The 26,278-nt window shown below is 40.3% G+C and overlaps 1 protein-coding gene across 3 annotated transcripts in view; it reads left to right on the top strand.

The window, feature by feature from the left end:
• Positions 1–868: 868 nt before the first annotated feature.
• The window catches only part of pappaa (pregnancy-associated plasma protein A, pappalysin 1a), a 238,175-nt gene continuing 212,765 nt past the window's right edge, over positions 869–26,278 (top strand). For 2 of the 3 annotated variants that reach the window (XM_057818698.1, XM_057818699.1), the window contains exon 1: positions 10,610–11,737. In XM_057818698.1, coding sequence (XP_057674681.1) covers positions 11,341–11,737 — 397 coding nt within the window. In that variant the 5' untranslated portion in view covers positions 10,610–11,340. Of the gene's footprint in view, positions 1,301–3,283; positions 3,415–10,609; positions 11,738–26,278 lie in introns of those variants that run through there. The other variant, XM_057818700.1, reaches the window with a different exon arrangement.

Consider the following 26,278-nt stretch of genomic DNA (forward strand, 5'->3'; position numbering starts at 1 on the left):
GCAGTATTGACGGAGTGCTATAAAAAATAAAATAAAAAAAATAAAAAACGCAACTTCACGCAATTACAGGTTAGAAAATGACATTGTCATTTCGATGAACTCGTCCAACATTTAAATTTGTCAAATTACAAAACAAACTGTCGCATTCTGCTGCTAGTCAGAATGCTAGTTTTGTTTTTTTTACTGAGCCGGCTGTGGGGCCTTTCCCGACATTGCACCTGCTGCTAATTCCAGCTCATCAACAGTTGAATATAAACGCAAGCGATCCAAGAGAAGGTTCCTGAGATATTAACTTGCTGGTCGCCATTCGAAAACTTTCATGGCCACTTCGCATTTTGGTAATTTCACCCCGCCTGGGTTTTGGTCGTCTGCTGCTTTCGTTTTGAATTCCTCTACCTTGTGCAGGTATTTGACTGTATTTACTTTCGCGTTTATAGTATTGATCCCCGTCGACCTTATCTCACGGAACCGTTTTGTTAATTCCCCGTTTTCTGCGATTGCGTGTTTGTTTTGTTTTGTATTTAATAGGGCTGTCAAAATTAACGCGTTAACGGGCATTAATTAATTTTTTAAATTAATCACGTTAAAATATTTGACGCAATTAACGCAGATGTCCCGCTCAGACAGATTTAAATGACAGTACAGTGAAACGCTTCCTTGTTGTTATGGAGTTTTTCCGCCCTCTGCTGGCGCTTGGGTGAATGACCATCTCCCATATTGCCTCAAACAGATTACAATGGGGCCGTTTATGGACATTAAGAGTGAAGAGAATGCCACCGGCCGCTTGGGGGCAGCGCCGTTCCATACTCATGTTATTTCTTCTCAACGTGGGAGAATTAGTAGTTGTGAGACGTTTATGCTGTATTAGGCTCGAGCGTTTACGTCACAGCAGCACGGGATCATGCGAGATTTGCGACAACGCAACCATTGCGGAAGCATCACGGGACATTTAAACTTAGCGGCAACCAAAGATGGAAAAAAGTAAGGAATACTTGCCAGTTCGATACAGAGACAAACTTGTTACCACGGCGAAGGACAGATATGTGAGCAATTTTAAGGATGTGAACAATGTTGACCCTCACGAGCAAGCCGAACACAAATGGAATAAAGATGTCGACAAGCTTCCACCACTACGCGAAATGGACATCATGCTGTATTTAGTGTTTGGTATATGTTACTACACTCATCAGCAATTCCGAAACTACAAATCGCTACAAAGCTACGAACAGTTTTGCTGCGGATGGGTGCAGGATCTTCACTTTATGACCATAGCAAACGGCAACACATCTTTCTAGCAAAGGTAGGCAATGTGTGTTTACATTAGTCTGTGACCACGGATGTACAAATCTTTTGCTGCATAAAATGTAGCCTGTGTACAAATTCTTTGCCACTCTCTCACGTCAAAATATTACAGCTTTTTCATTTAGCAACGACATGAATTATGTCTTATGAAGACAATGCACATGTATGCATGCTAGTTGTTTAGCTTTAGCAATAGCTAACAACAGGCCGACTTAGGGCGTAAAGTTACTGAAATTTGCGTAAACAAACGAAATTAACTTACCGGAGTGGAAGTGCATAGAGCAAACTCAGTGTGTAACTGGAGAATCAAACGTTATGCCCTTCCTTCTGATCGAGGCCATCCATGCCATTCTTCGACGTTTGGTAAGTTCAGATATGAGCTTTCCCTCGCCTTTTCTCCATGTAGGGATCCGGAAGAAACTCAATGGTGTTCCGTCGAGCTGTACATTCTCCTTTCTATTCGATCGGTTGTTGCAATTCTTTACCGCACAATAATTTCCAACCATTTTTAAAGAGCGACCTGTGTTGAAATGCCTCATTGCTTATGTTTCTCGCTTCCACAATGGCGATAGCGGCGGAAACCTCGCGAGTGCCACGTCATACGCTCGAGCCTAATTCACAATGCAATGCAAATTCCTATTTGTGCTCCACACATATTTCGGTAAGTTTTCTTTCTTTTAGTGGCAATTATGTGTCTCTTGTTGTATTTTGGGTAAGATATGTACAGATATATGTTATACAGTAAAGGCGAGTGGACACAGGCGTTCTTTGGACCGCGCCGTTTATTGGCAACTCCTTCACAACAAACATACAGTGAGGAGAACAAGTATTTGATACACTGCCAATGGGTTTTCCCATTGGCAGTGTATCAAATACTTGTTCTCCCCACTGTAAGTATCGTTTAGTGAAAGCACAACAAAAATAATATTCCTATTTCTCCCCAAAAAAATAATGTTCACAAAAAGAGAAGCACTTCAGTCTATAGTAATGAGGCCCTATTCTGACATAGTTTAACAACAACGCAAAATGAACTGGCATTCCATATCAAAATAGCTATGCAAAATACACGTAAAACTTAGACTTTGGCCACTCTATTTTTATTATTGTTATTTTTATTCTTATTATTATATTAACTCTACTTTTGATTGAAAATTTTACAAATTTTATTAAAACGAAAACATGAAGAGGGGTTTTAATATAAAATTACTATAACTTGTAACTATAACATTTATCGTTTAAGAACTACAAGTCTTTCTATCCGTGGATCACTTTAACAGAAAGAATGTTAATGCCATTTGTGGATTCATTGTTACAATAAACAAATACAGTACTTATGTACAGTATGTTGTATGTATATATCCGTCGTGTGTCTTTCCATTCCAACAATAATTTACAGAAAAATATGGCATATTTTAGGGATGGTTTGAATTGCGATTAATTGCGATTAATTATGATTAATTAATTTTTAAGCTGTAATTAACTCGATTAAAAATTTTAATCGATTGACAGCCCTAGTATTTAATAAACCCTTGAACGCGTCCCTCGGTTATTTGTTGTCTGCTTTGAGGTCCAACCTTTGTTTCCGCGTTTGCGGACCCAACACGAACTCTTCATCTGCTCTTTAATGCTCATTTTTCAGTGCCATTTAATTCAATCAAAATGAATTGGAGGTCTAACGCCGTCAATGGAAGCCAATGAGTTTAGTTCAATGCGTTATAACGGCCCCAAAAGGAGGTGAGTGCGTGCCGGATCCGACCTCAGCTCCCCTGATCCGCATAGCAATCACACCCGGTTAATATCAGTGCGCCAGATGCGGCCAGGATCAGCACTATGACAGTCCAAATGGTGGGTTACACGCTGTTCTGGGGCGGACCGTGCAGACCGGACGCGCGCGCTAAAACTCCCGCTTAACGTCAGTGCGCCAGATGCGGCCCGGATCAGCACAATGACAGTCCAAATGATAGGTTACGCTCTGTTCCAGGGTGGACCATGCAGACCGGACGTGCTCAAACTCTTGACATGTGACGTCACTGTCAGCGCGCACCTGAAAATGAAACTAAACAGAAGAGCACACAGAAGTCATGACATATCAGCGGACGGAAAATTTGTATGGTAAGTGCTTTATTCAGTCATAATCTCATTTTAAAGTCACTGCTTGACTGCTAAACAAGTTATTCAATCGAGTGTTAATAAAATGGCCGGTGCCATATCCGGGCCATACATTAATGTTGTGTCTGCTACTTTGGACCAGTTTTGCCCCAAAACTGGTTGTTGATCCGGCAATTGACTCCTTGCTGAGTTTGGGTCATTGTTCAAAAAGACACTGGGGCGGATCCATTTTACGAAGTTGGGCCGAAATTTGCAGTACATCTGGCCCATGTCTGCTCCAGTTATATTTTGCTATCTTGGGGGTAAACCTTGTTTTGGCCTTCTTTTTCTTTTACTCTTATTGTCTCCTTAAAAATGTTAACTCATTGGCTGACATTGACATCTACTATAGACAAACTCATTGAAATTCACAGCAAAAGGATTAAAAAAAAATCCCATGCTTGGACGTCTATCGTCGTCAATGGCACTGAAAAAGTTAAACAATATGCCAGTATGTTATTATGCCCCCTCTCAAGTGTCTCTACCAACCTCCACCCAGCCTGCGCAAGAGACACAAAGGGAAATATGTGGCCCCAAGTTGCAACAACACAAGAAGGAAGAAGGCAAATATTGAATGTTTGTTCCCGCTTGCCTTTTATGGTAGGTGGCAACACACATTTACAACAAACAGCAATGAAGGCGCACGAGGCACATTCCGCATGACGGTCTCTATGGAAAAAAGACACCACATGAAATGTCTCTGTGGACAGACACTACATGCAAAGTCGATGGAAAGACAATTTAAAGCATGTGTCTGTCACGTCCATGGAAAGACGCTACTTGTATGGAAATGTAGAGTAGTGAATCTGAACTGGCCTGTTGCAGACAACTAGTAAGACATGATGTAAATATTCATGTTCAGATTTTTGGAGTACAGTAGTGAGTCGTGATAAGTTAGCACATGGAACATTTTAGCTTAGCATGAGGAAATTGTCACTGGCTTGCTCCATTAATAAATTATGTAGCTGAGTTTGTGACTAGTTGACGTACAATCCATTTGAACTGGCTGGGATGGCAGTGAATGAACTCGTTCTTTTTTTCCCGTGGGTTATGCTGCTTTTCATGTTTTTTCTATTTTGTGTTAAAAAAAAAAGTTACAAGTTTTTCATGGTTTTCACAGTCTTCGAGGTTTTTTGTTGTTTTCCACGTTTTTCTCCCATTTAAGTATTTTTTTTACCGGTAGGTTTTTCACCGTATAAAGGGAACATTGGACTTAGAAAATTGTAGGCTCCAAGGTTAGGTTCATACTACAGGTCTTAATGCACGAATCCAATATTTTCGTGTTTTCCCGACTCGACTGAAGCATTAATTTGATGGTCTGAATGGGACAAGTCACATAGAAGTGGACCATTTCAAATCTGATCTGGGTCACGTTCGTATGTTGTTTAAAGAGCATATGATAGGAGAAAAAAGTCTTAAATAGCATTATTATGTGAATTAGAATCATATTTTGAGACGATTCGACTATATACAACAATTTAGCAAAGCGCAGATGACGAGAAATTAGTCTTTTAATCTGCCAGTTAGCCACGCCTACCATTATAGGGCTCTAGCATCCCCAACAGGTGGATGACGTCAGCGGGAGACTGGGCTCATCGGTTTTACTATTCAGAAAAAAATATGAAATGATAAAAATGCACTTATTCAGGACGACATGGCAAAATTACTCCATAATGGTCAAAACTGTCGATTTTACCTTTACTGTCGCACCTCCTGAACGATATTTTATGACACCTAAATCGGACATATGTCATTTCCCTTCCCCGGCTTCGGAGAATGTAAACAAACCAAGAGGCGTGACAGCTACTCGACATGCTAACCCGAACCGAGTGATTCTTCAAGGTCTTCGAAGCGGAAAATTACACATTACTAGCCCAGATTATTTGACATGACAACTGGGTTGTCGATTGTCTTTGTGGATCGGCAAACCGCCCGGCGGAGAGACATTTACAGCTCGTTCCCCGGAGGAGGGCGGCTGCAGTTGTTGTGCAGCTAATGTGCAGCTAATGTGCATGAGGAGAGCTTTTTACATGCCTGTCAATGATCAAACGTAAGTAGTCCTTTATTTAAAGGAAGTTTGTAGTGTTCACTTTGTAATCGCTGTATTCGTATTTGACATAATACAAAACAAGATGTTTACTCACTTCCTCGTAAGTCCAATGGTCCCCCAGTAGTAGGGCTTGTTTTGGCCAATGTCCACGGTGAATGGGAACCTTTTGAAACTCCAAAATGGCGCACACGCCTCTCCCTCATACAGCAAGATTTTTCTGCAGCCGTTTGGCTGCCGTGACGCGAAAAAAATAAACGTATTAATCCGCAAAATCAGCTGAATCCTTAGTCCTCATACACAACAGTACTGCTGTATAGTGAAGAGGACTCCTTCTCCCGTACACGTCACAGCGCCCTCCTCCTCAGTGCAAGGCCTAAGCCGAAAGTCACTCATTTTCATGGCGCGGGATTAAAAAAACTAAATAAATATAGCGATCGCCTCCACACACATCCAAGCGGTCCATATCATTCAGGAGCATAAAATACCGCGTGTATTATGAAATAAACATGCTTTTTCGTGTCACATGCACTTTAAGTCCGATCTGGGCCACATTTTTCCAGAATGTGGCAGCGGTCTAAATTGTCAAGTCTCCCTAATCGGAATTCATGCAGCAAGTATGTCAGCAAAGAGAGAGAGCAGCACGCAAGACAGAAGCAATGTAGCTGTTCATTAGCGTTAGCGCCTAGCATGAAATGGGCATTTCCTACATAGGAGGCGGGCTTGACCACAGTCATAAAAAACTACAATGAAGAAAAGTATAAGCCTGATAATGCTCGGTTTCTTACTGTGCGCCAAATGAGCAATATTTCAGTACTGCTTACAAGGCCGAGTCGAGCAAGCTGGCGCACACATATAAGGCTTGTGTGTGCGTCATGCACGCACACTGTGTAGTTATTTGTTTTGATGCTTCTGCGCATGCGGGTCAATTAGTGCGCATGCGTAATACTAGAATGGGCTCAATGGACAAAGGCAGTCTGAACGGGCACGCCCAAAAAACAGATATGACCAAAAATCGGAATTGTGCATTAAGACCTGCAGTATGAACCTAGCGTAATAAGCCACAATTATTCACTTTTACTCAAGTATGTTGTTAGAAACACATAAAACATTGCCAATGATTTAAAAATCCATAATACAGTATTTAGTACATGTTTTGACCTATGGAGGGCGCCATGTTTTATTCGCGCAATGGGTAATGACGTAGTTTGTCACTGTCACCAGACGAACACTACCGGTGTTCTGCAATTCCTTCTACGTGGCACATTTAACACGTGGACATCGGTTAAAAGCGGTGAATACTTCCTATTTGTGTTTTTATTGAGTTTTTAATTACCTTTTCATTGCCTCAAAATACTTTTTGCATGTGTTTCCTTCTCATACTTTTAAGCATTGTGTTTTCTTGGGGTAGCGTTTAAGCAGATTGGTCTGTTGACCACATTAGTTACTTAACGTATTTAAATCACCCTTTTTTAATATTATTACGTTAAGTATTTTCTTAAGGCATCCTTGGTATGTTCTGTCTGTATGCATCTAAACAAAACAAGCTGAAAACGCACGGTAGTACTTTGGGTGTCAAATTCACCTCTTGTAGGACGTTTCGCTTGTGTAGCACATTGTGGCAGAACACTGGTTTTGTCATACTCTCGTCTCGTCTAGTCTCATCCCGTCTTTTCTGTTCATTTTGCTTTTGCTGCTCGTTTTGTGAAATATCGACTCTGCTGGCATAATCATTGTTCCTCTCAGGTTCAAACTGAAAGGGTTGAACAGATGACATGTTTATGTGACGCGAGTCATACTCTGGAAGCCCGGCAGCGTAACCCAGTGACGTCACCGCCATGCGGCATCGACAACAATGATGACCTACTAGTTAAACTAATTTTACAAATTGTATAAAAATAAAAACATCAAGAGTGGTTTAAATATCATTTTTTTAAAAACTTTTTTTTTTTATCTTTTAAAACTACAAGTCTTTCTAACAGTGGATCCCTTTAACTTTTTTGTGGCATTTCTTTTTCTATATTTCATTCTTTTTAGATTTTTTTGTGGAACTGGATATGCTTGAAATTAAGTATGGTAGAGGTCCAATCAACAGTGTATCACAAAAGTGAGTACACCCCTCGCATTTCTGCAGATATTTCAGTATATCTTTGCATGGGACAACAGTGACAAAATGACACTTTTACACAATGAAAAGTAGTCTGTGTGCAGCTTATATAATAGAGCTAATTTATTTTCCCCCCAAAATAACTCAAAATATAGCCATTGATATCAATTCCCCAACAAAAGTGAGTACAATGAAAAAATGTATGAAAAAACAGACATCCCTAAGGGGCCGTTTACATGGTGACTCTCCGAGAATACGAAAAATGTCAAATTAGCATTTGCATTTGCATTTGCATTTGCGTCTCCATTTGAACAATGTCGCGATTCTGCATGAAAACGATGTAGTATTCATGCCAGGCCCTAGGGGGCAGTGCAGATTTACTGGGCGACAGAGAATGATGCACTTTGACCCCACCAAGCTCCCTCAGCCCGGAAAAAAAATATGCCCGCCCACTCGAAGCAATTTCATTTTTTTTTTTTGCTCAAAAAGGCACAAAAATTGAAATGTTCAGCATATTTAATTTTAAAATATTATTAAAACGGTAAATTAAAGCCGACATTCCGCCATTTTTGCTGTTTTTAATGTTTAGTAGCACCGCTGCGCACGCGCAATGTGACGTGTACGATTGCTGACGTTAACGACGCGATCTCGCACTGCAGGAGCCTTTGATATGCATGCCGAGGAAGCCCCCCTCAACCCCCCGCAATCGGATTCTTCCACTTTGGAGGCAGGATTCAGAATTTTTTGTCTTCAGCGACACCATATGCACGCGAGGCGAGTCCGCAACTCAGTCATTGCGTCTTTGTGTCGCAGAATCGCCATGTAAACTGCCCCTAAATGTCCACATTGAGTACTGCTTGTCATTTTCCCTCCAAAATGTGACTCGTTACAGGAGTGCTGTCAGCATTGCTGCAGAGATTGAAGACGTGGGGGGTCAGCCTGTTAGTGCTCAAACCATACGTCGCACTCTACATTTAATTGGTGTGCATGACTGTCACCTCAGGATTAAGCCTCTTCTGAAGACGGTACACAAGAAAGCCCGCAAACAGTTGGCTGAAGACATGTCAACAAAGCACATGGATTACTGGAACCATGACCTATGGTCTATGTTTGCGGGCTTTCTTGTGTACCATCTTCAGATGAGGCTTCCTCCTGGGGTGACAGCCATGCACTTTCTGTTAATTTTGGGTCCCTTTTGATTTTGGCTAACTTCGGACAATAAATTTTGGTTACTTCCTATTGATTATTGAATATTGAAAACCTGTACGTTTTTTGTGCATTATGTTTTTTTTTTCTCCGTTCGGATTTTGTCACCGTTTCGGCAACGAGACAATGTGCGTTACGATGCGTTACTACGTTGGTTGAATGACGCGAGAAAAGTCAGAGACACTGAGAGAAGACTGTTGTGAGGCTGTAGCAAACGCGATGCTAGGCTTGGTGGCTCCAATATTTCCTGACTATAGCCGACATCCTACAATCTACGCCCAGATTTCAAATGCTTATAGAACTACATGCGAAATGCCAGACGGCTGTGTTAATAAACACCCGCCATTTTGAAGCAGTAGACTTCTCAGAAAGGCTCTGTTGTAGTGAACTTTCCTAGCAAACTTAAGTAACTTTTTATCTAAAATACTCCTAAATTGTCAAAATCTTGACTTGAATCTATCTTGAAATGATGAAACAGTTTTAAAACTTTAACATATCGAAAGTAGACAGAACGGAAGCAATGCAGAAACGGTAGCAATTTTTACAACTTTAACAGTTGATTCACATTAAACGATTTCCAAACATAGCAAAGGTTACTATGTTTTTTTTTTTAAATGAAAAAAAAAACATGAAAAGTAACACCAGTTACTTTGCCAAGTAACTAATTACTTTTACCTTCAGGTAACTGAGTTACTAACGCAATTAGTTTTTGGGAGAAGAAATTTGTAACTAATTAGTTTTTAAAAGTAAGATTAACAACACTGGTCATAAAGATGAAGTCTACAGAATGAAAAGCGACGAAAGTGGAATATTCATTTTGCCAATTTGTTGCCGAACGCAATTTGCCTGCAACTATTGCTGATCCCTTTTATTAGCAAAAGAAATGTTCCCTGACTCAAAGATTGCATCGGTAAGTTAATTTTATCAATTGGCCTTTTTAATTTATAATTGGACACACTAACGAACTACCTTCAAGTCAAACTGAATTGCGAGCTGAAGTGCCATGAAGTGCAGCCATCAAGACATGATAGAAATTGCCAAAAGTGCTATAAAATTATAACAAAAGTCACTGTTAAATTATAGTAATCATGATGTAGCTGAAGATATTGATTGTTCTTTGATTGCACCAGGTTATGTTACAATATTACCAATACATTCCTATTATTTTAAAAATTGAGTTTTATTTTTGTTTCATATTGCACGCTATTTTCAACGTTGTAAGATTAGTCACCAATTTGTAAGGGCATACGTCACTATTTGTAAGATTGCCAACGGCCTCGGGTTGACAGGTATGTTTTCGTTTGTGTAGATTTTACGATGAACTACCACTTGTGACTTCAGCGACAGAAAAAAATTCCATGCTCTTACGTACTAATGTACGGGTAATAATGCCACTGTTCAGGCTAAATTTACGTTAAAGAAGTGCCCCCCCCCCAAAAAAAAAAAAAAAAAAAACAACAACAACAACAAAAAATGGAATGCCCCCCTGTAATTTTTTTCTGCAGCCGGGTCTGGTTCACATGGATTTTACAGTGAATTCACGACACTCTAGTTCAGGTTGTAGCCACTAGGGGGATACAGCACACGCAGGAAACATCTCCATATCTCAGCATGCAGTGGACAGTGAGTTCCCTACCTGTGTGCGTGTGTGACTTCCCACTTTGAGGGAGGGGGTTGGGGTAGAGCGATGGAGGATAAGACCACATACACACTCAATTTGAAACACGAGTTGTTCTATTCGAATATACACACGCGTCTGCGTGCACGCACGCGGTCGGGAAGCGACCGACTCTACAAGCGAGGAGCGACTGGCGCGCACAAATGTGTCCGCTTCAGACGCGCGTTATTAGAACGGCACCGCTGCGGCTCTGCGCCCACTTTCCCGGTCCGCTGCAACTTTTTTGACTTCTTATTCCAAAGATAGTGTGGATTTTTTTTTTTTTTTTTTTTTGGTGCTTTTTTTTCTCGAATGGGATTTATTTGAATAAATATGAGAGGTCGCATCGCTGTCACTTTCTCAAGCTTTTTTTTAATTGGTGAAATGTCTTTTTCTGTTTTATGGGTGGGATAAATAATTCACTAATAAGAAAGGAGAAAGGGGGGAAAAGGTGTGACAGCAGCTTGGCGGACAACTGTGGATCTCTGCGAGTAACTCCTACCGTCCAAAGGGGGAGGGGGGGGGACGAGGAGGGGGGGCAGCGGCCGTACCCCCCTCTCCTTGATTGATTAGTTATTAGTCATCCCTTTGGCTAAATGGAACCCATTGAAAAGGCACCGTGGAACACATACATGAATCAAATATTCCTCGTGTCCCCTCAATGTCTCCACAGTAGTTTTGCTTAAGAAGGGAGGGGGTCGTGGCTTAGCATTATAAAGAGAAGGGGAAAACAGCAAAGCTTTATGAGGTTTATTTAGACACTTTCCACCGCAAAAAAAGAAGAGGACTCCAAATAGAAGAGGAATTGTGGACTATATTTTTTTTATTTTGGGTTTGGATGTCATATTTGCTGGCATTTTCCATTGTGAAAAAATGAAACTTTGGACATCTCCTTGGGTGTCCTGCCTGGTGATTCTCATCCTCTGTTTTGGATCAGAGTGCGGGACGGTGGAGCGGCGAAAAGGCAGATCCAAGAGGGACTTGGTGCGCATGAGAGAGACGAGAGCGACCCTCCCGGGGGCTTGCGCCACGCGTCTGCCCCGGGGCAAGCGCTCCCTGGCCGGCTTGGAGCGCAGAGGGCTCCGGCAGCGTCGGCGCTCCTCCTCGCAGCCGGAGGCGAGCTCCCCTGAGCGGGGCAAGGCGGTTTATTTCACCGGCAGGGGCGATCAACTCCGGCTGAAGCCCGGCGTGGAGATCCCCAGAGGAAACTTCACACTTGAAATGTGGATCAAACCGGAGGGAGGTCAGCGATCACCCACTGTGATAGCAGGTGGGAACATGCTTTTATTTCATCTATTTTGCAAGATCACGACGTGGTTTTTATGCTCAATGTCAGCGAGGGCACGTTTCAACTTTGCATCACTTGCATGCGGCTCGCCAGGGATGGAGCCGATTTAGCGCGTCAGCTGGTGTCGCCGCGCGTTCAGACAGACAGAGAGACAGACAGACGTATTCCTCCAAAAGCCCACTTGGCTATTTTAAAACTATGATGTAATGGGCAAAAAAGTTTGGCGGCGCGAGCACGACACGAGAATCGGATGTGTAGCGCGCGTTGCGCATTTTTTGGACATCGTTAAAAAAGGTTGACTGCAAGATTTACTGTTTATTAATTAATTTATTAATATTTACTTTTACGCACCAGTCACGTGACCATTCCAATGCATCGCTGTTAATGCGCCGGGTTGGCTTTTCAGGTCTGCAGCCGTGCGTACAGATACCTAAAGTCGATGTGTTAAAAGCAGTTGACAGTCCACGGGAAAATACGCTCATTCTCCACTTGCCAATAGGGGGCGTAGCACAACACGTTAAAGGCTTGCTATTACGTTGTTGTACAGATGACTGCTTGGCTGCCTTTGAACTGGAATGAACCCAGTACCTCTTCGCGCGTATACTGCACGTTTTTTTTTTTTTTTTTTTTTTGGGGGGGGGGGGGGGGGTTGTCACTCAACCATATGAGCAAATTGACTTTTCTTTTTACGTGTCTGGCTTCACACACAAATAATCACAGTGGTGTGTTATTTGTCGTGTGGGCCACATTGTAGTTAAGGTTTCCTTCAGAGGGCCATTATGTTGGACAAGTCATAAATATTTAAGTTATTTGGATGCCATTGACGGTGCTAGACGCCCAATCCATTTTGACTGGGAACATCATTGGTTCATTCCACTCTCCCAGTAAAAATGGATTGGACGTCTAGCGCCGTCAACAGCAGGTAAAGTAGTGGCGCCACAAGTAATTGACTATTCAAAAAGCAAATGAATATCCAATTACTATTTTAATAGTCAATAACCTTGACCACAAAATTGTCCAAATCCTTTTTAAAAACTTTTAAGCATATTTTTTCTCTTTTAGTAGTGGGAAACAGTAAATGTTCGACTTAACTTTTCAACTTAAAAATAAATAAATAAATAAATACATTTTAAAGAGGAAACCCCTAAATATTCTTCTTTCTACATATTATGCATTCATTTTTCATTGTAATCATATATTTATATTTTGAATTTAGAAAAGCGGAGAATATCGGTAATCTTTTTTATTTTTAAATGTTTGTTTTTAAATTAAAAAGATAGAAAAACATACATTTTTATCTTTATGCAAATCACTTGTGGTAATAACAAATAATAATAATAAATGTAATATATAATAAATAAATACATGGTTGTCTGTCACATTGTGCCCTGCAATTGGCTGGCAACCAATTTAGGTTGTACCCTGCCTACTGCCTGTAGTTAGCTGGGATAGGCTCCAGCACCTCTGCGACCCTTGTGAGGATGAGCGGCATGGAAAATGAATTAATGAATGAATATACTTTGTATTATTTTAGAGAAAAAACATGCCGATGCATTTGATTTACTTTCATGGGCCACACAAAATAATGTGACAGGCCGGATCTGGGCCTTGGGCCACCAGTTTGACACCAAAGATGAGTCTAGATCTCCATTCTAGAGTGTCCAGTTGGCAGAGATGTTCTGCAAAAGGTGAGAGAAAATCATTCTGAGAGTTTGCGGTGGCAGTTAATCTCAACATTAACTCACTGGCTACCGTTAACACCTCTAGACGTCCAATACATTTGAACTTATGAGGTATGACAGCGAATGAACGAACATTCATTTGCTGCCAGCTTCGCAGTTCAAATGGATTGGATGTCTACGAGCGATAAACTCATTGAACTTCACAGCAGAAAGATGAAAACATAAAATGGAACATGATTCCATCACAAATATTGTTTTGTTACCCAAAATATTTCACTACTTGTCATGCTGGGGGCTGGGACAAAACAGGGGTACCCTAAGAGCAAATATGATCAAACATTCCCAATAAAGCTTAATCTTTTAAATCAAGCTTCTGCAAATACCCCATCCCCTTGTTTTGATCCACCGGGCTTGTTTGCAGCAGCTGTTTTCGAGACTGACTTGTTTTGACCATTGCAGTTTTCTCCTTTACTGTGTCCCCAGCACCCCCCCTCACATCCCCTTTTTCCTCAATCTGTCTTCTAAACTTTCAAATTTTTGACCTGAGTTTACCTATGTTATAATTTTTCATTTGGAAAGTTGGAAAAACTATTATTCCATCTGGCGACCTGAAAATAGCGGCAACATAGTTTCCCGAGTAGAGGTGTCCTCAATGTAGTCACGTGATCAGAAATCAGGCCTGATCATTTTCAGAGAATCGCAAAAGGGTGAAAAAGTTCAAGTACCATATTTTCTGCACTATAAGGCGCATCGGAGTATAAGGCGCGTCCTGAATGAATGGCCTATTTTAAAATGTTTTTCATATATAGGGCACACCACAATATAAGGCGCAGTAGTAGTAGTGGTTGCATAATGCATCCACTACATGGCTTTGCGTTGTAGGGGATTTCATGCCATGATTAACCAATATTGTCAGATGGCCTATACATACAGTACTTAAATATACAACATACCTGCAATAGCATACCTCTCAGCCCTGCAGAGCTGCAATAAAAGTAACAATAAAAAAAATAATAAACTGCTCCGTCCAAAAATAACTGCTCTGGCTAAAATACTGTATGTAGGTACATTGTATGTGGCGGCGCCGTGGCATCCCAAGAACATTCATGGTAGGCTGATCGAACATTCTTAATTGTCCCTAGTTATGAGTGTGTGTGAATGGTTGTTCGTCTCCTTTTGCCCTGCAATTGGCTGGCAACCAATTCGAGGTGTACCCTGCCTACTGCCCATAGTTGACTGGGATTGGCTCCAGCCCCCCCGTGACCCTAGTAAGGATAAGGGGCTTGGAAAATGAATGAATTGTATGTTATACTATAAATATTACCGTATTGGCCCGAATATAAGACGGCCCTGATTATAAGATGACCCCCTCTTTTTCAAAACTCAAATTTGAAAAAAGACATATTGAACACCAAATTAATTTTTATGCAGAAAAAAATTACAGTACATCTGAAACAAATGATTATAACAATATATTTGAGAGAAAAAGCATGTTATTTTGCCTCATTCAAATCTTAATATCTGAACATTTAAATATGTAAACTAAAGTGCAATCACATTCGTAAATGAATGGCTTCTGGTTTTTGAAATGTAAATAAGCCAATCTATTGTGATAAAACAACAAAATTGCAATAACTGCATTAACCATCAAAGTGAGGACTAACTGGAACTGTAGTCTTGAAACAAATCTGAATAAGGAAAGCATTGCAATAAAATAATGCAAACTGGTTAAACTTAAGAGTAGCTGCGATCTGTCATGACAGAACATTACTCTTCAAGTTCAGCATTCGCTTCAATGATATCTGGCGCCATCTTGCGCCGTGAATTGGTATAATGTCTAGACACTGAATATAAGACGACCCCCACTTTTTCAGCCTTATTTCAATGCAAAAAACACCGTCTTATATTCGGGCCAATACGGTATAAACAATATGCTCAATATGTAGTTATTTATTATTTTTATTTCTATTTTTTGAGTGCTACAAAGCAACAAGCTAAACAAGATGTACAAGGATATTGTCTAAATAAACTACAAATATATGGTTTGTGATGAGCAACAATTCAGCACACATGGAAATAAAGGAAACGGATGTAAACATGACTGGGAGGAAAATGTTATGCTAGCTATCACGGGAAGCTAATATTAAGATAGCATCATGCAATCGTGATAATGTTTAAAGTTGTGCTGAGCTGATAATCAGTACTGATACGGAACTAAAATGATGTCATCGGTATTGTGGAGTACTGAGAAATAAAGCGCTGATGCTAAACTCATTGGCTGCCATTGATGGCGCTAGACGTCCAGTCAATTTCAAGTGGGAGTGTAGCCCTCCCACTTCAAATGGAATGTCTCTACTTACATCTCTACTAATGATAAACTCATTAAGTTAACAGCAGAAAGATGATTTGATGCCATGTGACTGGATGTCTGTTATTATCTTGGGAAGGGCGACAAGCACTATCTTTTTTTAAAGGTGGCATACTTAGCTGGCGGTCATCTTGGGTAGGAAGACCAGCAGTTGGAAATTAGATCTCGAAAAGTACTTATTTTGCCACACCGGCCCATTATTTCTTAGTACATCCCATACCGATGCTGTCATTTTAATGCTGTATCAGCAACACTAATTTTAAGCTAATGGAGAGGCACTGTTTAAGTGACTAGCTCCATCTAGTGTTGAAGCTGAGAAGTGCAACATAATGTAGGCTGAACTCAAGCTCCTTGTTTCGACATATTCAATGATAAATTGATTTTAATAAATTGCCTCCGCAGTTTGACAATGATGGGATTGTGTCTACGACCTGGGATGTTAGCAGAAAAATCGTACGTTTAAGCACTGAGCTAACCTAGCGTAGTGTTATGATAACGTTAGCAGATTTGATAAGACTACGAAAAGCATATTACTCTGAGCTGCATGATCCTCATGCAGAGCCTCACAATTGTTTGATGATTGAGTAACATGTACAGCCTCTTGTCCCTTGCCTGCTGTGTTCCTTGTGGTAATTTTGACCAAAAAGCATCCATTAGTGTGTACATGAAGGGGCTTTTTAAAGCATTCTGGCAAAGTATACAATTTTGCCATTCAAATAATGTCAATAGGCATCCGTTAACACTCATCAGATCAAATGTCTGGGTACGTCTTGTGCTTTTCATAAACTAAGTGCTGCTGCATGTGGTCAGAATTGATCGCAGCTTTAAAAAAACAAAATCATCTGTTACACACAATCAGAACATCAAGTTCTGTGTCCAAATGTTATGCAAACTTTGTTGTGGCCTATTAGCCCCGTATCCGGGTCACGCCGCGTCGTCCCACATCAAGGGAAGAAGAAAATAAATGGCAAGGTGAACCAAGACTCTCTCTAGGGAGAATTCCATGCATACGTCAGCTGATATTTGCTGAGATGATATATGTACTGTAACCTGGTACTTGGTTTGCTTTGGTTGTATGCAAACCTGGTTCTATGTGATGTCTCGCGCGGTTTTCCCAAGCGCTACGGGGTCATGGAAGGTTGTTTTAAAGACGTGAATGACATCAAGATAGCGGTGATGACAGCGCTGCAGAGGATCATGGAAGAATCCTTCAAGGCGTCGCAGGAATGGCTGGGAAAGTGCAGGGTCTAGGGCAGGGGTCAGAGACCTTTTGGAAACTGAGAACTACTTTCGGGGTGATGATTAAACCAAAGGGCGACTAGTTTGATAAACACTTCTGAAATAGTGTTTTCAAGTGACATTAAATGATATTTATTATGCAATACTGTATTAGGCCTTTAAGTGTCATTGACGACGATAAACGTCCAATCATGTGGCGTCCAATCATCCTTCTGCTGTGAATTGAAATAACTTTATTATTAGAAGACTTCCAGTCCATTTGAACTGGGAAGGTAGCAGCAAATGAACGTTCATTTATGTGTTCATTAAATTTGTGTTTGTTTAAATATAGTTTGCGGTTTACACGGTTTTTTTTCAAGTTTTTTTTTCGCTGTTTTCGTAGTTTTCAAATTTTTCTTTTTAGATGTTCATGGTTTTTTGCAGTTTTTTTCCTACGTTCCTACATTTGTTGGGTCTTTTTCGGGATTTTTATGTTTTTTTATTTATTTCTTTTTTGGTGGTTTTTGCAGTTTTGGTACAGTTGTCCCATGTTTTCCCGTGATATCTCATTGACTGCAATTGACGGCGCTGGACGTCCAATCTACTTTAAGTAGACTGTGTGGCAGCTGCGGGACTCAGATGCGGAGTACAGGCAAAAAGTTTATCAATGAAAACTAAGGTTCTCCCGCTGACATGCGGGGATGAAAAAAGTACAAACAAAAAGCGCTCCAATGGAGGAATGAGTCAGGATGACTAGGATCAAAATGTTCAAACACAAAGCATTCCAAAAGGGAGGAAAGGTAAAAATGAAAAACGCCCCAAAAGGAGGAAAAAGTCTGAATTACTATGATCAAAATGTACAAACACAAAGCGCTCCAAATATAGGATAATATACAGGATTACTATGAAAGCTATGACGAGAGGCTGACGTGACTAACCTGAGTAGAAAGACACTTCTGCACAAGACAAGGGAAACTAGGGCATTATATACACACAAGGTAATGGGGAACAGGTTGAAACAATAGGTGAATAGGTGACGAGAGGAAATGCAAGTAGGCGACTATGAAAAGGGCAAAGACTTCAAAATAAAATGAAGCAACATGGCATGACAGCAGCGAATGTACCAATGTTCATTCGTTGCCACCCTCCCATGTAGGAGCATTCATTTGCTGCTAGTTCTCATAATTCAAATGGATTGAACGTCTACTAGTGATATACTCATTTAAATTCACAGCAGAAGGTTGATTGGACGCCACATGATAGGACGTCTATCACTGAAAGCGTAAAATAAGAATATACTTAACATTAGCGATCATTATCTCAAACTGAACTCTTATTCGTTGCACCATTGAGCGAATATGAGCACCGCCAACTACCTTAATGGGATGTCAATGTCACAATAAAATGTTACAGTGCAAAAAAAGCTGTCTGGGTCCAATAACCCAAACCCTTTTAACTGAATCTATTGGCAGACTCTCAAGTGCAAAGACTCCAAGAAGTAGTCGGGAATATTCAAGCCTGACAGTCTAGTTAAATGTTTAAAGTCTCAATACGTGATGTCATGACATTTTTATCATCAATATCTTTTTATTTCTTTCATGTTTTGGATTAAATATCCGCGGATTTTTCCGTCGTTCTTCAGGGAAACAAAAGTTCTTTCACCTCTCGTAAGGTGACAAAGTCAACACACTCGTCATTGTTTGTCGACGTATTTCTTTGTAGCGTGTGTGTGTTAATAACGCCTGACATTTTTTTTGAGCCTTTTGTTTCCTGAGGGTGTTTTTGTTGGACTGAGACGAATGCAAGGCGGCCTTTGGAATGCGTACAAATCCCTCAATGAGTGCGGACGAAAGTGGATGATATATCATAACCTGGCAAGATAGCCTGATTAAAATACGTTTTTTTTATTTATTTTTTTTTATTAACATGTTAAATATTTGCTATTAATTTTTTGTAATTAAATCACTTTATCACTAGCAGACGTCCAATCCATTTGAACTCGGAGGTTGTCAGCGAATGATTTGTTCATCCCTACCACTTTAAAGAGCTTAGACGTTTTGCGCCGTCAAAGGCAGCCACTGAGTAAATAACATTTGCTTAGACATTTAAACATAAACTTCGGTTGAGAATTAAGGTAGTGATGACTTAACCAGCAGTATGGCTCGGGCAAACTACTTGTACTGGTTTGTTGGGGCCAACGTTTGTTAAATCGACACATAAGAAACCTCAAATTCAGGGCTGCCCCAGGATTTATTATTATTTTTTTGTAATGTAAAGTGTATCACAAAAGTGAGTACACCCCTCGCATTTCTGTAGTCTGTGTGCAGCTTATATACCAGTAATAGAGTTAATTTATTTTCCGCTGAAAATTACTCAAAATCTAGCCATTAATATCTAAACCCCTGGCAACAAAAGTGAGTACACCGCATGGGAACTACGTACATCCCTAAATGTCCAAATTGAGTACTGCTCGTCATTTTCCCTCCAAAATGTCATGTGACTCATTACAGAAGTGCTGTTAGCATTGTTGCAGAGATTCAAGGGGTGGTGGGTCAGCCTGTTAGTGCTCAGACCATGCGCCACACTCTACATCAAATTGGTGTGCATGGCTATCACCCCAGGAGGAAGCCTCTTCTGAAGACGGTACGCAAGAAAGCCCGCAAGAAAGCCCGGCCATCTCATCAGACCATAGGACATGGTTCCAGTAATCCATGTGCTTTGTTGACATGTCTTCAGCAAACTTCAGTAATTCTGCTCTCGTGTGCTCTCCCCTCCAGTTAGGGTTTTGCTGTTTAAAAAAAAAAAAGAAAAAATTAAAATGCCCTCTGGTCAAAATGTTTCTTTCCTCGGAAAATTGACATTTTAAGCTTTCCAAGGATGTATCACACGTGCAGATCAGACAATTTTGAAATTTGGCCGAATTGGGGGTCTCAGAGTGGAACTTCAAGTCACCTAAGTGTTTTCCGCCATGTATAGATTATAATGTCAATGTAGTGACTTTGATGAGAACGTCGTCCCTCCCAACATGGCTGCCCCGATGCCGTTTTGGTTGGGGCATTGAAAGGTGTTTACATGCTTCTGCCGAAACAAGTATTACTAGAAGCTATCCAACCCCATTTGATGTGGGAGGGTGGCAGCCAATGAACGTTCTTTTATTTGCCGTCCCACTTGGACGTCTAATGTCATCATTGTCAGACAATGAGTTAAGCAGTGTCTGACCAAGCCATGATACCAATTACTACAAAAAACAGTATAAAAAACAATGCTGGCCGATACCACATCGGTTCAGGTTGTTGGAATTGGTATCGGGAGCCAAAAAATGATATCAGTGCAACACTAACATATATCCACACAAATGGACTCAAATACACTGGTTACGAGTGTGTGCGTCGGTGTGTGTGTGTGTGCGCACTGTACGCGCAAGGCTAGTCCCGAAGGCAGGTTCTGGAAAAGTGTAGTGTGTTAGATTAATTGAGCATGGCAGAATTATGACAGCTGTTTACACGAGGAGCCTTACGAACATTGGAGCACACCTTGTAGCCTTGAGTGCACTAGCTGACAGATGGAGGGCTTTTTCCCCTACAGCTGAGTGAAAAGCCGGCGAACGTCATCCACCTTTAGTTCTGACCTTGACGCTGAACCCGAGCTGCCGTCCTCCTTTTGAACATTACTCCGTTGAATTACCTCGTTAATCAATGCATCTTGGAGCTGGTTACTGTCTAATGAGAAGCAGATCAAAGTTAGTATTCACTTTTAGCCTGATCGATGGTAGAACAAATTCATGGGAATAGCATGATCAGTACAATAGGTATTGATTACTGCTACTGAGATTAATTCTAAGATGACCATGTTAGTTTTAAAAACATAAATGTTTAAAACAAAAAAAACTAGTCTAGGGACAAATACCGTAATTTCCGAACTATAAGGCGCATCGGAGTAAAAGGCGCACCTTCAATGAATGGTCTATTTTGAAACAGTTTTCTTATATAGTGCGCACTGCTTTATAAACGAGTAGGAGTAGTAGTAGTGGTTCTGGTTGTGGTTTGTGTTATACATCCACTAGATGGTGATGCGCTAAAGGGAATATCATGCCATGATTAACCAATATTGATCCATATACTTAAAAGATATTGTATTATAAGGTGCACTGTCTTTTTTTGAAAAAATTGATGGCTTTTAGGTGCGCCTAATAGTGCTGAAAATACGGTAATCTCTTTTCAGTTTTAGTTTTGACTTCCTAGTTAGAAATATAGATTACATTTGACTTATGCCAATTTACCATGTTTTCCAGGCCCATCACCTCTGTACTTTATAGTCAATAGTATGTAAACCAGTGATCGCTACTGTGGTATGAAAACGTATCTGAACCTTTTGGAATTTCTTAAACATTTCAGATTAAATGTGATCTGATATTTGTCAAAATCACACGGATGAAAAAACAGTGTCTGCTTTAATGAAAACCAACCAAGCATTTATAGGTTTTCATATTTTAAATGAGGATAACATGCAAACAATGACAGAAGGGGGAAAAATAACTAAGTGAACCTTCTGCCTGAGGAGAATTAAAGAGCAATTGAAACCGATTTTTACAAAAAAATTTAAGTCAGGTGTGTGGCCAGTCACTGATGTGGTTTAAAGCTGCCCTGTCCAATATAAAGCACACACCTGATAAGAGTTGTCCTGATGAGAAGCATTGTCTGATGTGCATCATGGCTCGGTCAAAAGAGCTGTCTGAAGACGTGCGATCGAAGATTGTTGATTTGTACAATGCTGGGAAAGGATACAAAACCATCTCTAAAAGTCTGGATGGTCATCAATCAATAGTCTGAGAAGTTGTCTACAAATGGAGAGAGTTTGGCACAGTTGCTTCTCTCTTAAGGAGTGGCCGTCCACCAAAGATGACGCCAAGAGTTCAGCGCAGAATACTCAGAAAGATAAAAAAGAACCCTAGAGTATCTGCTAAAGACTTACAGAAATTACTGGAACAGTCCAATATCTCTGTGCACACATCAACGATACGTAAAACTATGGCCAATAATAGTGTTCATGGGAGGAGTCCAAGGCGGAAGGCATTGCTGTCTAAAAAAATTTTTTTTGCTTGTTTAATGTTCCCAAAAATGCACTTGGACACGCCACAGAAGTTTCGGCAAAATATTTTGTGGACTGAAGAAACCAAAATTGAATTGTTTGAGAGTAACACACATCGTCAATTGTGTAGGAAAAAAGGAACAGCTTAGCAACATCAACACCTCATCCCCACCGTGAAGCATGGTGGAGGGAGCATCATGAGTTGGGGCTGTTTTGCTGCCTCGGGGCCTGGACAACTTGCAATCACTAATGGAAGAATGAATTCAAAAATTTTGCAAGAAAACCTGAGGCCGTCTGTCTGACAGTTGAAGCTAAAAAGGGGATGGATGCTGCAACAAGACAATGATCCAAAACAAAGAAGTAAATCAACTTTAGAATGGTTTCAGGAGGACAAATTACAGGTTCTGGAGTGGCCAAGTCAAAGTCCAGATGTTAACCCCATTGCGATGCTGTGGCATGACCTAAAGACAGATATTCATGCCAGACATCCCAGGAATCTGACTGAGCTACAGCAGTTTTGTAGAGAAGAATGGTGCTTACTTACTTATTTCCCCCCTTCTCTCATTGTTTACATATTGTCCTTATTAAAATATGATCCCTATCAATGTTTGGATAGTTTTAGTTAAAACACACTGTTTTTTCATCTGTGTGATTTTGACAAAGATCAGATCACATTTGATGGTGATTTTATGCAGAAATGTGAGAAATTCCAAAAGGTTCAGATACATTTTCATACCACTGTAGCACACTAATAGAGGAGCATTGGCAAAGAAGTTCTAGCCTCATTTAAGCTAACTTGTTTGCTGTTATGTGTACAATACTTGGGAACTACAAAATGCAATTTCTAGCGGAATTAATGGGGATGCTTTGCTCTTCCATGGGCCACTTCCTCTTTATTTTGGGGCATTTTCAGGTCACTTCCTTATCAGCACATTGGCTGCCATTGATGCCAATAGGAGTTCCTAGCTCAAATAGATTGAACGTCTACTAGTGATAAACAAATTTAAATTCACACCAGTAGGATGGAAAGAGCCGAATGATTGGACGTGTAGCATCATCACTGGCGCTGAAAGAGTTAATTGGAATGGCAGCAGCAGCAGCAGCAGCGCCCACCCGTTTCCGAATGAGAATATGCCGATAAAATCGCAACATAATTCGTCTCCATTTGCCCTGTACGTTTCAAGGTCACTCTGAATTTTTGCAAAATGTCCACGAAGCTACAAACTCACATTCACTTTGAACCCTCGTGGGCCCGAGCGTGTGCGCCGGTCACATGCGTACCTCAACAAGCGTTAAACAAACAAACAGTTAGCATTCAGAGATCCCCTAAGAAGTGAAAACACATTACCATGCTGGAGCTGACACACATGGTCCAAGTGAAACAGGAAAAAGGTGTTTTGGTGCCTCTACAAAAACAAGGCTTCAGCAGAAAACTGGCCTTTTCTGGCTACTTAGCTGGCAAGGGACATTTACACTAACAACTTTAAATGCGCTCAGTGTTCACGAAAACCCTATACAGAGAGATTTCCATGGAGTTTCCCTTATCCAAACATGCACTTCAACCCAATTTCCAGGACAGCACACCCTCAGATATATGAGAGAAAAATAAATCATATTAACGAGGGGTGTCAAACTCGTCTTTGTTGCGGGCCATATCGTAGCCATGGTTTCCTTTGCACGGTCGTTATGTCTGCTAACTTGCTTGCAACGACCAATTGACAGCTAATGGATGATCAAATGAATCAACAATTATTTTGATAGTGTATTCATTTTCTTTAAGCATTGTTGACCTAAAAATTGACAAAACTTTGTGAATCTCTTAATAGTGAATATTCTCTATATACATTTACATTTTTCTATTAATCCTTTAACATTTTCCCCCCCAATCGTTATTATTTTCGCTTAATAGAAAAAGGAACATACAGTAAATAGTGTCTTTATTTTTTTTTTTTTTTGTAAATTGTAAAAATTGTTTACACTTAAAAAATATATATTATTATTATTTTTTTTCTTTAAAAAGGAAGAAAAACAGTCAATGCTCTCTTTTTATTTTTGTTTTTAATAAAAAAAAAACAGTACATTCTTCAACAAACATTCTTTCTTTAAATTTTTTTTTTAATGTTAAATTAATAATATTTACTTTTTATTTTTCAAAGTTGAAGTATAGTAAATATTCTCTGATTAGAAATTTAAATTTTCTTTTAAGAAAAAAAAATCCTTAAAAAGTCTTAAAAGGTCTTCAATTTAAACTCCAGATTAGCATAAATAATTATCTTAAATTTAATTGAAAATTGCAGTAGGTATTCAATTTCCAGACGATGCGTTTAATGCCAGGGAAATCCCTATAGTCTGCCATAAAACTTCTACTGGTGCGTATTTGGTTTATTAATGGACATGTATTAAATATGACATTTTGGGATTAATATATGTTATATGGTACGTTGTCCACAACCTCACCGTACGTCAGCGACTGAAGTTGTCTCCATGATGCCATTTCCAGGTTATTCTCGGCAGTAGAGGTGAGAGAAGTGTAAATTCAATCAAAAACGGATGGAAGATTGTTTATGTAAGAGGTGGTTGGCCCCTGGTGAAAATACCAACAGTGCCCAGTGCAAAGTAGGGATGTGACTATATATCGAAAAGGTGATATATCACGATACTTTGTAGCTCAAAAGGTTATCTATACGCTCCCACTAAGAATCGATATATCGTTAAAAAAAAGGGGGCGCTGTTTAAAAAAAAAAAGGAACCAACAGGTTGCTACCTGAAATCATCCATTGGAATAGTGTCTACGTTAGCTCAATGGCCAATTCATTTTGACTGGATTGGATATCTAGCGCCGTCAATGGCACTGAAACCAGAGTATTCATTTGTGGCCATTTACAGGTGACTTTTTGTTCATTTTAGGGCATTAACAGGGTACTTCCTATTGATTTTGAGTCACGTCCTTTTCAGTAACCCAAAATCAACTGGAAGTCACCTGTAAATGCCTCAAAATCAATAAAAAGTGACCTGTAAATGCCTCAACAGGAAAAGGAATTGAATAGGATGCCAATATATCCACACTCACAATGGATTCACACAAATACAGTACTGGGTTCTACACCTCACATGGCCGGTTTGTGTGTACTTTACCCTTCTTAATCACTTATTTTTCTGACCCTCCCCTTTCTCCTTGGTCATCAGGCCCCCCACATGGTGTCAACCGGAAATACAACTACATAATGATAGTGCCAACATATTCATAGTTAGTGTAGGTGTTCAATGTATTTCTTGTTGTTGGTTGTGCTTCTTCTGTCTCTCTCTCCTTCTCTCTTTTCTTCTGTCCCCCCCATAACCCCTTCCTGTTCGCTGCTTTCTCCTAATAGACCCCAATCACCAACGTCACACAATCACGTGATTGCTGTATTGTGCCGCCATATTGTCCGTCATTGTGTGTCTGTATTTTCAATGATCGTAGTTTCTAAAGGTGGATTCACTTGCAAATTATGGAAGCCTTGGTGCTTTCAGACGCTGTAAACTCATTGTATGAGTTGCATAAAAGCCGTTATTTGGAAAAGCTTCGGTCGATCCAGTCGCCACATCCATATTTGATGCCCAAACCGATGTTTCCTCCCGTCCGGTCCCGTGTGTCAAGAGCTCGTCCTGAGACCACAAAATTTCCAATCATACTCCAGTTTATGTCATGATGAGGAGACGGGTACCCAAAATCGGCACCGGCCCGAATATAAACCGACATTTGGTCAGCTGAGCGTCACCGTTGTCACGATTGTAAAATGAAACTTGATCGACAACGGGCCGGTGTGTGCCGAAAAATAGCTGCCCCGCGTGAAATGTCCCCCCTAACGGGAGCGCTTATTTATAACGCTTTATTGATGTGAAAACATCAAATGTTTTCATGGACGCATTACAGTAATGGATTTACGACTGTAAGATCAGTTTTAAATAATTAAATTACACAAAATATTAGTACTGTATTTTAGTAACAAATCGTGGACTGGGCCACATAACCATCTTTGAACAGAACTGTATTAGTCTACAGGTTTTCACGACCATATCCCAATGACAATCACACAGGTATGACATTTATTAGTTCAAGCAGAGTCAAATAATACATATTCACAGTACAAGAAAGTCATTTCCGTGTGGGCGCTCCCGTCAGGGGGG

Source organism: Corythoichthys intestinalis, chromosome 17 (genome assembly GCF_030265065.1).
Source record: "Corythoichthys intestinalis isolate RoL2023-P3 chromosome 17, ASM3026506v1, whole genome shotgun sequence".
Classification (NCBI taxonomy): Eukaryota; Metazoa; Chordata; class Actinopteri; order Syngnathiformes; family Syngnathidae; genus Corythoichthys; species Corythoichthys intestinalis.